We start from the raw sequence: 13143 nt of genomic DNA on the forward strand, positions 1-13143 counted from the left end.
ATTCAATAAATAAAAAAAAAAAAATCGTCAAAATTTCACGAATTTTTCATTGTACTAATGAACTCAAAATCGTTCAATTTTTTTTTTTGTCGCTGTTTTGAATTTCCGGATCTGCGCAGAAATCTACTTCCGTTTCCGGTCTTGTTTACATGAGACTTTGAATAAAATGTATATTTATCATTCTAAGAAAGGAACTAATACTAATTAATTTAAAAAAAAATGTTTGATATAAAAAAGACGTTACCTAATGACAGCGTGTCTTTGTTTACATTGAATATGACGTCATAACTTAAATAATGTCACAACTAAATCCCTAACAACAGAAACAGAATCGGAAACGTTACGGTATTTCCGTTTCTCTTTTTAAAATGTTTGATTTAAAAAAAAAACATACAGACTTCGTCCCCATTCACAGGTAATGCCTGCCTCATATTAGCCTTTAATCTTCATTCCTTAGCGTTATTAAAATTCAATAAATAAAGGCAACAGTAGTATACCGGTGGTCAAACGTCAAAATCCGTTGGGAGAAAACAAATCCGGGTGTAACATGTTTAAAACTGTGCTAATGTACTCTTACAATTTTATTTTTTTTATTTTGGTTTTAACGAAAACAAAACAGACAATTAACAACGGCAACATTATACAAAGAAGAAGAATAACACGTTTTGAAACAATTTAAAAAAAAATGTACATTACATTTTCATATATTCATATTTTTATTTGTTTGTTTTTAACGTTGTAAAGCATATAATTTTCCCCGATGATTTGTAAATTCGTATTATTCAGAATTAAGTTTAACATGTTGTATTGGGGTATAAAACCTGAAGTTTATAAAAATATTTTCTTTAAAATAAATGAAAGTTGAAATATACCGAAGGAACAATCAACGCATAGTCACACAGACAAACAACAGTAAAGAGAACACACTATATAAAAACTATTGACTAAACAACCAACATCCGAGGATGCTCTCAGCAGCTACTGAAGGATAATAATATCCTAAAAGTGAAAATATGTCTATTTTTGCATTTCTTATAATATGCACCACACTTGTTATAAAGGTGAAAACGTAAACAAACACGATAACTTTGAACACGTGTCTATATAAATACAGTATACTGGATATCCAATTTGACAAAGGAAAACGTTTCAATATCTATATTGATAATATAATGCACTATAACGCATCCCGTCATCCTTCCAAATGAGACTTCTTTTGTTATACGATAGGCGACACTACTGTAAACTGTTTAAGGTCAAATTCCAAATTGTAACTTGGTGGGGAGTTTTAATGTCATCAATTGCACGGAGAAAATCCATCGGATAAACACCCTATCATCCTTTGTAGTCGAAAAATGTGTGCATTCTGAACAGTATCGAAACGGAGGTATTAGTAGTGCACCAGGAATTTCAAACCTTGCAAGGCACATAATTTTTCATGATGTTTTGTTCATTCGTGTTGTATAGAAATTGGTTTACAAAAAGATTGTTTCGTGGAACGTAATTTGTTCCTGTGTCTATTTTATTTTAAATTGACAGTGTTATATATTGTCTGTCTTTCTCCAACTGCTAATTTTATTGCCTCTGTTATTCTAACTTTTTGGTGAAGATTCGGTGAACAGATTCAGTGAAAATGTAATTTTGCAATCCTATTCGTCCTTGTTACATGTGCAAATATATGTCCTTATTCTGAAGCCATGTCAGTAGTTGAGGTTGAATCATTTTATAATATTTAAAAAAAACGTCCTTCATGTAATGCTCTATGCTCACTTTGACATGGGTAAACATTATATTTGTCGATATTTTACTCTGATCGTGAGTTTCCTTGTCTGAATTGTTTTACATTTGTTTTTTCGGAGCGTTTGAAAACTTGCTGTTTGGGTTCTGCTTACTGTTAAAGGCCTAACATTTATCTTTATATTGATTATGTGGGGTCACTGATAACAAAGCTGTCTCATTTGTTATCAAAGCACATCTACTGGTTTTATATTATAGGGGTCACTGATAACAAAGCTGTCTCATTTGTTATCAAAGCACATCTACTGGTTTTATATTATATGTACATTAATCTTTAAATTTGATAAAAGTAAAATACATAACAATGGAAACACAGAAAAAAACCTTCTCATATATGTTATGATGGTATGATACTAAACCCCTAACGGAAAGGATTGTGCCTGATGTTCATATGATGAAATCATAATCTTTCAGTCAGTTTAATTGAAGTCTGGAGCTGGCATGTCAGTTAACTGCTAGTAGTCTGTTGTTATTTATGTATTATTGTCATTTTGTTTATTTTCTTTGGTTACATCTTCTGACATCAGACTCGGACTTCTCTTGAACTGAATTTTAATGTGCGTATTGTTATGCGTTTACTTTTCTACATTGGCTAGAGGTATAGGGGGAGGGTTGAGATCTCACAAACATGTTTAATCCCGCCGCATTTTTGCGCCTGTCCCAAGTCAGGAGCCTCTGGCCTTTGTTAGTCTTGTATTATTTTAATTTTAGTTTCTTGTGTACAATTTGGAAATTAGTATGGCGTTCATTATCACTGAACTAGTATATATTTGTTTAGGGGCCAGTTGAAGGACGCCGCCGGGTGCGGGAATTTCTCGCTACATTGAAGACCTGTTGGTGACCTTCTGCTGTTGTTTTTATCTATGGTCGGGTTGTTGTCTCTTTGGCACATTCCCCATTTCCATTTTCAATTTTATTTCTACACGAAATGTCCAGTTTTTAATCGTCTCGAGTTTCGACAAGTTTTTACTTATTTAAACATACACTTGAATACTATTTTATCAACAACAACTTTCTTTATTAAAAAAACCTATGCAATATTCAAGATAATAACGAAATCGGACACTCTTAATCTTAACTATAATCTACAACCTAAGACTGTTACCTTAATATAAAAAAGATGTCGTATGATTGGCAATGAGACAAAAAACAAACTATACAGAAAGTAACAACTATAGGTCTGCGTACGTCCTTCAACAATGAGCAAAGCCCCTACCGCAAAGTAAGCTATAAAAGGCTCCAAAATGACAAATGTAAAACAATTCAAACGAGAAAAATAACGGCCTGGTTTTTGAACAAAAAGCGAACAAATAACAAATATGTAACACATAAACAAACGACAACCACTGAATTACAAGCTTAAGACAGTGACATACATACAGATATGTTAGCGGGATCCCAACCTTCTCCCTTACTTCAGACAGTGGTGGAATAAGAAAAACATAAGATCGAACTATGAAAATCATTTGAAAAAGGCTTAATGTAAATTGGACTGGTAAACTAGATAAGGTTAAAAGAACTACCATAATTAAGTCGTACGAAGAAAGAGATTTACAATCCTTGATTTACAAATTTATGTTATATCTGTGAAAGCATTTTGAGTAAGTAACTCATTGTTAACGGTATTTCAAACCGGAAATTGATTCCCTAAAATCAAAGTGGCTGGTATAAGTTGGTTGATTTTTAAGATGAATTTTGAAGAGAAGAAAATTGTAGAATATATCAAACACATTCCTGAATATTATATAGAAGTATTCAAATGTTGGGCGGTGGACAGAAGAAAAAACCTACCAACTTAAAACTGTTTTATTTTGAAATTAAAGCCATTATTTTAGAAAATTGGATATATATTTAAAAAAAAAACGGATATTTGTCAATGATATTATAAATGAATGACGCTGGGAAATATCACATCATTTTATTTTGCGAAACATTAGTCTGTAAGAATAATTGGATAACAGAAATAAATTATAAAAAAGCCATGCAAAAAGACTAGCTTCACATGTTAAAGTCTGAATGTTATATGCGTATTTTACAAATTAATGAGAACTTAAGTACTAATCAATTATATTTTTCATGTTTCATTAAATTGAAGAGAGTTTTAAAATATATAGATGGAGACACTTACAATTCATATTACCAACATTTATTATTTAAATGGGAACAGATGAACGACGGTCCACGTAATGTATGTAACGAAGAAGAAATTATAACAACTTTTGTTTTATTTCTTGTCGAAGTAATCATGAGTTAATGAGAATTTTAGAATATCGTTAAAGCAATTAGTCTTTGGATATAACTATTTTAGGTTATTTTTCTATATGCAAATCATATTAATATGTATCTAATCAGAATTTGAGAAATGTGTATGTTTTTTTTCAAATTTTTTGTTCAAGAATACATAAAACGATACAACGAAAACAGAACAATGAAATTAAATCCATTACTAAAGTCATTAAAAAGAAGTATACATGATTGTTTAGATAAAAACATAATTCAAAAAACTTTTCAAAATTGTATTCAAGAAATATGTACATATGTATGTACCAACAGCTGATTATTAACCTGGGTAATCAGTGGAATATTACAGGATATATAAAAAAAAAAGCTTGGGTTCTTGAAGTAACAATGTAACAAACAAATTTGGTGAATAAATATATGATTTCGTTAACACAAAACTGACAAATAATAGACTATTATAGTATTATAACAGTCTTATTGTATTTGATATTGCAATGTATACATATAAATAAAAGCTGCAAAGAGAAGACTATATTTTTTATTCTCATTTTATTCAACATTTATAGCAGGGTCTTTTCATGTTGTGTTTGTTCTTAGGTTTACACTTCGGTGGATGATTTAAAAACCTGAAAAAGAAACAACATAGAAATATTTAGCAAAAATGTTTTATTCTAAAAGAACATAATTAGCAACTAAAAAGTAACGTTAGAAGTGCAAAAAGGAAAACACTTACAGACATTATAAAAATAATAGAATTGACATAAAAAAAAAACCATGGCTTTGCTTTCAACATGATCAACAACGTGTTAATATTAATATTGTAAGCAAAGTCATAGATTATTTGTATTTCAAATAACAACTACCGGCACCAAGTCACTATTAAAACAAAACAAAAATACAAATTTACGTCTGATCTGTATTATTTTTTAACCTTTTTTCACCCTATGTAAATCAATTATGCAATAAGTGTTTATAGGATGTTTCATGTTTTTAGCAAGACGAAATATGATGTAGGTCGAACATGTTCTAAGTTATCATTTTTCTCTTTTGACCATACTGATTTGTTTAAGAACAAACCACAGAAAATAAAAAAGGACTATCAATTTAGCCAATGACACATACAACACTTATTTACACATAAAGATATATTTTATGTTCATTGCTATCGAGACCATACTTCTGGCACTGCACAAGGTCATGATGTGTAGAACCTTTTTTTAATACATCCTTACGTCTACTTAGATATTTAAGTCAGGTTTCATAATTCATCTATTATTGTAATTAGTTTGAACTAGATTCAGTATTTGCCTTGAGTCCCTAAAATCGTTACTTTGTATCTGTTGTAATTTTTTAGTTTTGAATTTGGTTGATGTTTGTTATATTTGTTGTTCGTTTATTGAATATATCAGATCGGTTTTTTTTTTTTCGTTTGAATTGTTTGAATTGTTGTCATGGATTGGCCTCCTGTAGCCTACTATATGGTTTGGCATTTTTGTGTCATGTAGTATCATATCACTATGTCATTGTCTCAAGTTGTTAGTTGTATCGCTGGTATTAATTCCATATATTTTTATTTTAAATTTTGACACAATACAATACGTAGCTGAATGAATTAAATGCAAATAACCTTTAAAGATGTTCGATTCGCTGAAAATTAAAACAAAACGACACAATAGCAAGTGAATTCCTTATTGTGTTTATCACGTCCTTCCCCTCATTAACTTACACCATTAGGTATAAACGTCATGAATGATTAGTCCGTACAAGAAATGGCGTAAAATTTATTGTTAGTTTAAACACTATTTACAATTGAAAAATTACAAGAATAAAATATTACAATGTTACATGAAGTTCAAATATGGGATTCGGAAACAAGTATGGAAAAACTTATATAAATCCGTCTCCCAAAATTTATTGTTGAATACATTTAAATGACAAATAGAGTTAAAATGTACTTACAGAAATTGCTTTCACATATATAATACAACTCGGCATGACAATTATAATCCAACCAACTGGTTCTACCACCAGATAAGTACACACAATTACTGCCAGTGCCCTTGGAACCGTAACCAGAATACCACGTTAAAAACACGGCTTTTGACTGATCATATGTCCAGCGCCAAATACCTTCTTTAAGATCGACCAGTCCAATCCAATTATTACTGCCTAGGTAAATTTCAGCATGTTTATTGTTTTACTTCTAAATGTTATTACTCAATTCCGGTTGTACTATGAGAATTTGATGGCGGACACATTTGTTGCTAAGGATATATAGTACTTTCTACCAAAATAAAATCAGGCATGACGCTCTGTTCTGGTTGCAGGAAATTATGGAATCACTATATTATTCCATTCCAAAAATTGTGTTGCATCGATTTATGGTAGACAAAGTGTTAAAACATTATAGGAAAATATAAACATGAGAAAACTTACATGTCAACAAAGGTCCCACTTACTTTTTTTGTGAGGAACAAATAGTCTTATTAATGCAAACAAAGCAAATGTTCATAGGTTGTCATAAATGTTGACTAGAACACACCCGCGAAATCGCGGGCATTCAGAGCGTAGTTTAAAGTATGTAAAGTGTTGTTGGAAGAATTTGTAAAATATTGAATGACTGGAGAATTTCAGCAAAAGTATCTTGATACATAAGTCATAGGTTATTGGGGATAGGAAAATGTTTATTTTTTTATCCCTCCTCCTTTATTTCCAAAATTCCCAATGTTTGGGTTTCTATCAATTTCAATATGAACATACATTTAGTATGTTATGAACATTTAAGTATGATAACATTTTAAAAAATCATATAATTCTATCATTATAAGAGCACTGATAGGCAAACAATTGACGTACATTTGAGTTGAGTTTGTTTTTACGTCAAAAAATGGCGGTGCGACAACCCGTTGTAAGCCTTTGAAAAATCGCTCATAAATTACCATATATCATTTTTCAGAATATTTGTCTTCAAACTCATAAAATTAAGCAAATAAACATTGATGTAGTAAATACAAATACTAAACATTTTTTCTATGACGCCACCATAACGTCACAAAAAGTGCATTAAAGACTGAAGGAACCTTACTGTTAAATAATAGAAAAAAACGTTTTTCAAAATGTAAAAATAGTTTAGACGAAAATCATAGTTTAGTGGTTACAAAAAATGAAATATATTACTCGGGACAACCTAAAAATAGCCGTTTTTAATGAAAATGAATGAAGCTTGTCGTATGCAGCAAAAAACATAGTTTCAACAATTATTTTTTTCGTTTTTATTTAAAAAAAACATTATTTTTTAAAATACGTACAATAGCAATGAATATGATATCACAAAAAATATATATTTTGGGCTTGTATCTTGCCAACTACATCGATTTTCCAATGAGGTATTAACATCGCGCGTACGTCTTTACATTGTCAGTTCGGGGCCTTTAAAAGCTGAGTATGCGGTATGGGCTTTGCTTGGTGTTGAAGGTCGTACTGTGACCTATAGTTGTTAATTTCTGTGTCATATTGGTCTCTTGTGGAGAGTTGTCTCATCATGGCAATCATACCAAATCTTCTTTTTTTTTGTAACCAAAGAAATTTGTAAAAGATTTAATGACTGGAGAATTTCAGAAAAGATATCAAAACTTCACATGAATATTTTTAGCGCTTATCTGTATATTATGACCATTCATAACTATATAAATATAGTGTATTTACTTTCTAAGTTTACTAATAGATCCATGGTGGTCATTGATATAGTATACAGACTCTCTCTCTATTTAATAAACTATGTGACCGCCGTGGTTAGTAAACTTGAAAATAATAGCAGATAGAATTCTGAAAATACACTTTATTCTTTGTATATGTATGTTCAAAGTTTACAGAAAAACGCAAACCGGAAGTCTAATCTAACTTAAAATTTCGTCCAATGACGGGACAATATCCGGATGCCTTTTTTCTTGCTTTTCTCCCAAAATAACTCGATCAGAATAATTATATGAATGGATGACAAAGACGACTATGCACTGTACCTATAGGACACAGAGGCGTGTTGATTAATTTATTGTGGAAGGAAGAGAAGCGACACACAAAATGAGGTCTTCTCGTTTAATAGTATAGATATCAGACAATTCTAGATAACAATTAATGTGTTCTCAATGAATATATGCTTCGCTATTAATAAGCAGTATGAAATGTATTTTGATAAAGCAATAATTTTGAAAAAGAGAATAATTTCGTTAAAGCAAATAATACCGTTTTCATTTAAATCCTAGTATAAAAAGAAACTTAATTTTGTTTTGTAAAGAATGTTATGCCTTTGTTATGTATCAATTTTTTGGTGACATTCTACTTCATGAAAATGCTTCTTACATTCTGTGACATTATTTTAACGAACAGTAGGAAAACAATTTCACCAAAATATGTCTATAAGCGTTGCTTCCTGTTTATGACATAAACATAGTTTTTGGTCCATGTGAGAGTTCCAGTTATTTATTTGATAAATATTTTATGTTCGTTTAAGTGAAACGAATTAGAACATAATACAGGTATATTTACATATTATGCACAACAAGTTGGAAATATTTCATTTTTGAGCTTACAAAAGACATTTCTAAAAATTTGATGTTTTTGATGTTTTAACACAAACAAAACAACTGTAAAAATTTGTATTCGCCTCAAATCTAAACTACTTGAGCAATTTTGCATTTTTTTTTGTAACAAAACTAACAATATTCCTAAATCAAAAAGCCACATCACAATAATAAAACAATGCCCATACTATGAACAACATCTATACAAAATTTTAATGGTCTCCTGCCTATACATTTAGGGTGTTTGCGTTGTTGATCGGAAAATATAGAGCTCCCACATCTTAGATGCGGCCTCTTCAAATACAAAAACAAGGATAAATAATAATTAATTTATACTGTTTTTTTCTATAAATCGGGGGGGGGGGAGGGGGGGGTTATTGCGTCAAGAAACTATTCGTTTTATACATTGCTTCTTACAGAGTTTTCATAGCATAAATTTCATCTACCAAACGCGGAATTTTGCTCTAACCCATCATACACTTTTTTTTACGTTATTTTAACTGCTACAGTACATAAATGGTTTCCAATTATGAAGTAAGAAGTAATACTCACCACTGCGTTCTCTGTTTGCTGCAATGTTGCTGTTTTCTTCTTTGTCATCGATTTTGACAATATATCCTCCTATTTCTCTACATTTCCTCTGTTCAAGAATAAATATTGGCACTTTCAATAAATATTGATTCAGGCATTTAACATACTATAAGCTGAAATCAGCCTCCAGCTTCGGGATTTTTCTCGCGGTGTTGAAGACCTAATGGTGGTCTTCAGTTGTTTTCTGATATTTGATCGTGTTGTTGTCTCTTTGATACATTCCGCAGTTTCATTCGCAATTGTATATGCATTGAAATGTATATTAAACAGTGCAATATTCTGTACGTGCCTGTCCCAAGTCTAGTGCCTGTTATTCGGTGGTTTTGGTTTGTTTCAAATTTGTAAAATTTTAAATCAGGCCGTAAGTTTTCTCGTTTAATTTGTTTTACATATGTCATTCTGGTTTCATGTGGAGAGTTGTCTAATTGGCAATTATGCCACATCTTGTTTTTTCATCCTAGTGTAAACTGAGTAGTTACAATTCAGTTAATATTGATTGTCCTTTATAGAGGAATGAACAAACCATCAACATATAAGATAGAATTCCAAAATAATATAAAAGAGAAGCGAAAGTAACCAAATGGACATTCATACTCATAAGTCGACAATAAACTGACAACGCCAAGGCAAAAAAAACCCATACAAACATTTGCAAACAAAACACAACACAGAAAACTAGAGACTGAGCATTTAACTGCTGACTGTTTTGTGACAAATAACGATTATTTATAGTTATGATATCAACTCACTTCAGCCGTAAACCAGTCTGCTGTATCGGAACTGTAATAGTAACAGTGGCCGTTATATTTGTGCCATTTTGTTTCTGGAAATACAAACATGATTGTGTGGGGTTCATTTAAAGTGATTGTTTAAAGTATGAGCAATCGTAATTTGGTTAAAGATCCATAGCATTGCTTTCAGATTCAAATGTGTGAAAATAACAGATATCACTAAAAGAGGGAACAAACAGCACCATAAGATCTTAAAAGACTAAAAAATTATTAAGTCTTTTTAATTCTCTCAGTAAATTATCCACAAGTCAGCAATGTTCAGACAATAAAATTGAGAATGAAAATGGAGAATGTGTCAAAGAGACAACAACCCGACCATAGGACATACAACAGCAGAATCTCACCAATGGGTATTCAATGCAGCGAGAAACTACCGCACCCGGAGGCGTCCTTCAGCTAGCCCCTAAACAAATATCTACACCAGCTCAGTGATAATGGTTGATAACAGTAATACTAAACTCCGAATTATACACAAGAAACTAAAATTAAAAATCATACAAGACTCACAAAGGCAAGAGGTGTCTGACTTGGGACAGGCGCAAAAATGCGGCGGGTTTAAACATGTTTTTGAGATCTCAACTCTCCTCCTATACCTCTGGCTAATGTAAACGAATAAACGCATAACAATACTCACAGTAAACCTCAGATTGAAAGAACTCCGAGTCCGATATCAGAAAAGGTAACAAACGAAAATAAACAAAATGACAATAATACATAAATAACAACAGACTAGTAGCAGTTACTGACATGCCAGCTCCAGACCTCAATTAAACTGATTGAAAGATTATGTTGTCATTTTAATGTTATATTTAACATTGCCATTAAAATGCGAGGTTTGGCATGCCACAAAATCAGGTTCAACCCACCATTTTTTTCTTTAAAAATGTCCTGTACCAAGTCAGGAATATGGCCATTGTTATATTATAGTTTCTGTGTGTGTTACATTTTAACGTTGTGTTTCCATTGTGTCGTTTGTTTTCTCTTCTATTTGAGTGTGAATTCACATTACTATGACGTGTCACGGTACTTTTCTATCCCAAATTCATGTATTTGGGTTTTATGTTATATTTGTTATTCTCATTGGGATTTTGTCTAATGCTTAGTCCGTTTCTGTGTGTGCTACATTTTAATGGTGTGTCGTTGTTTTCCTCTTATATTTAATGCGTTTCCCTCAGTTTTAGTTTGTTACCTCGTTTTTGTTTTTTGTCCATGGATTTACGAGTTTTGAACAGCGGTATACTACTGTTGCCTTTATTTATGTCTTCGTCATATAAATATCAGGCACGATCCCTCCCGTTAGGGGTTTATTATTATACCATCATAAAATATATGAATATGAGAAAAACATAGCCCGTGTCATGTCAACAACTGGTTTTAAAATAAATGTGTTTAATTTCGATGCAAAGACCTTATAAGTGAATCAATATTGAAGCCAAAATATGCAATCTTTAATGACCTGACAAAAGTATCGTAACTATATCCCTTCCTAATAAGTCTGTTTAAAGGTTTTGTTAGCTTCTGAGGTGAATACTGACTTTTTTGTGCTTTGCAAAGAATATAATCATAAAAGTTTAGATGTGAAATACCTGAGAAGATGTCTGCATGTTGAGTCATATTTACGAATGATGTCCTTGTACCGATGATAAAATTAGTAAATGTTTTGACTAGTTTGTGATATCGAAAACCCTGGTGTAATGATTTTTCAGTAATACATAGATTTCTCTCGCTAAAATCTAAATTGATGTTACATACACGAGCGAATCGTACAAGCTGAGATATATAAACACCGTAAGATGGTGACAAGGGAAATTCACCATCTAAAAATGGATAATTAACGATAGGAAATGAAAAATTCATCTCTTTTATCATGATTTTTTGTATTAAGCTATTCGTTAATGATATAGATATCAAGATCGAGGAAAGGGCAGTGGTCATTGTTAGTATTAGCTTTGTATGAACAAAAGACCGCTTGTTCTAAGCTCTTTAAATTTTAGACAACAGCTTTTCTAGTATGTACTTACTACGAAAATCTTTCCCAAGGACTTTAAAATCAGTATCAAGTTTCTTGATCTTTTGTCCCATAGTGTTAAGAGTGTCTTTAAACATGTTTAGTGTCTTTTTATTGTCGTTTTCGAGTTTGTTGAGAACTTTTCCGATATTTTCCTGTACATCCGTCAAGGCTTGTCTTGATTTATCAAAGTCATCCTTAGACTCATTAGAAAGACAGGTTTGACCAAATGTGTGGTTGACGACGACCACCAGCAAAGTCAACTGAACTACGAACAGCATATTGTGGGACAAGCTACAAAAAAGAACATAATCATTTATATATATTTTTATCTAAACAAGCAATATATTAAACAAATTGTATCATAACGCATACAACTTAACTAGTCTTGTTATTGAAAAAGATGACACATGTATGATAAATATATATGAGGAAAGGCAAAATTATAATAAATAACAAAATGTCGTTTTACATCACTGCATCGTTAACTTCAGCCTCATTGAAATACAAACATGCATTTAAGCAGATGTGGTACATGTAGTTGCTTCAATCAAACAGCTACTCAACAACACAAATAACCACAACCATGTTGATGGCAACACATTTCGTTGTAAATACATTTAGAAAGCCAATCAAAATCTGTAAAACATCAATTTCTGTAATTCACAAAAATATTACAATAACAAATGATGATTTTTTTGTTTTTTTTAGGTTTTTGAATAGGCATGCATATGTCGCCAGGTTAAACATTACAGGTTCCTTCCATAATATATCCAATGACTTACAAAAGGTACATAGAAAGTATTATTTTGAATAACCATTGATTTATCGTATCTCGCTTGCCTATGAGCATAAAGAAATCAGAGATTTATATTTTTAACGATATGAAAAAGCATATATAAACAAGAATGTGTCCAAAGTACACGGATGCCCCACTCGCATTATCATTTTCCATGTTCAATGGACCGTAAAATTGGGTAAAAAATCTAATTTGGCCTGAAAAGTAAAAAGATCAACCAAAAGCGAACATGTGTACTAAGTTTCAAGTTGATTGGACTTCAGCTTCATTAAAAACTACCTTGACCAAAAACTTTAACCCGAGACTCGCACTTTTAATATCTATGTTCGGTGGACC

The 13143-nt window shown here is 31.4% G+C and overlaps 1 protein-coding gene across 1 annotated transcript in view; it reads right to left on the reverse strand.

Annotated features, from left to right (window-relative positions):
* Window positions 1-4560: 4560 nt before the first annotated feature.
* LOC139493189 (perlucin-like protein) overlaps window positions 4561-13143 on the reverse strand; it is a 16333-nt gene continuing 7750 nt past the window's right edge. The window contains exons 2-6 of the mRNA XM_071281381.1: window positions 12022-12302; window positions 9959-10032; window positions 9171-9258; window positions 5998-6207; window positions 4561-4664 (exon numbers count right to left, since the gene is read on the reverse strand). Of these exons, the coding sequence (XP_071137482.1) occupies window positions 4657-4664; window positions 5998-6207; window positions 9171-9258; window positions 9959-10032; window positions 12022-12289 (648 nt within the window). The 5' untranslated portion in view covers window positions 12290-12302 and the 3' untranslated portion in view covers window positions 4561-4656. The remainder of the gene's footprint in view (window positions 4665-5997; window positions 6208-9170; window positions 9259-9958; window positions 10033-12021; window positions 12303-13143) is intronic.

This window comes from Mytilus edulis, chromosome 10 (genome assembly GCF_963676685.1).
Source record: "Mytilus edulis chromosome 10, xbMytEdul2.2, whole genome shotgun sequence".
Taxonomy (NCBI): domain Eukaryota; kingdom Metazoa; phylum Mollusca; class Bivalvia; order Mytilida; family Mytilidae; genus Mytilus; species Mytilus edulis.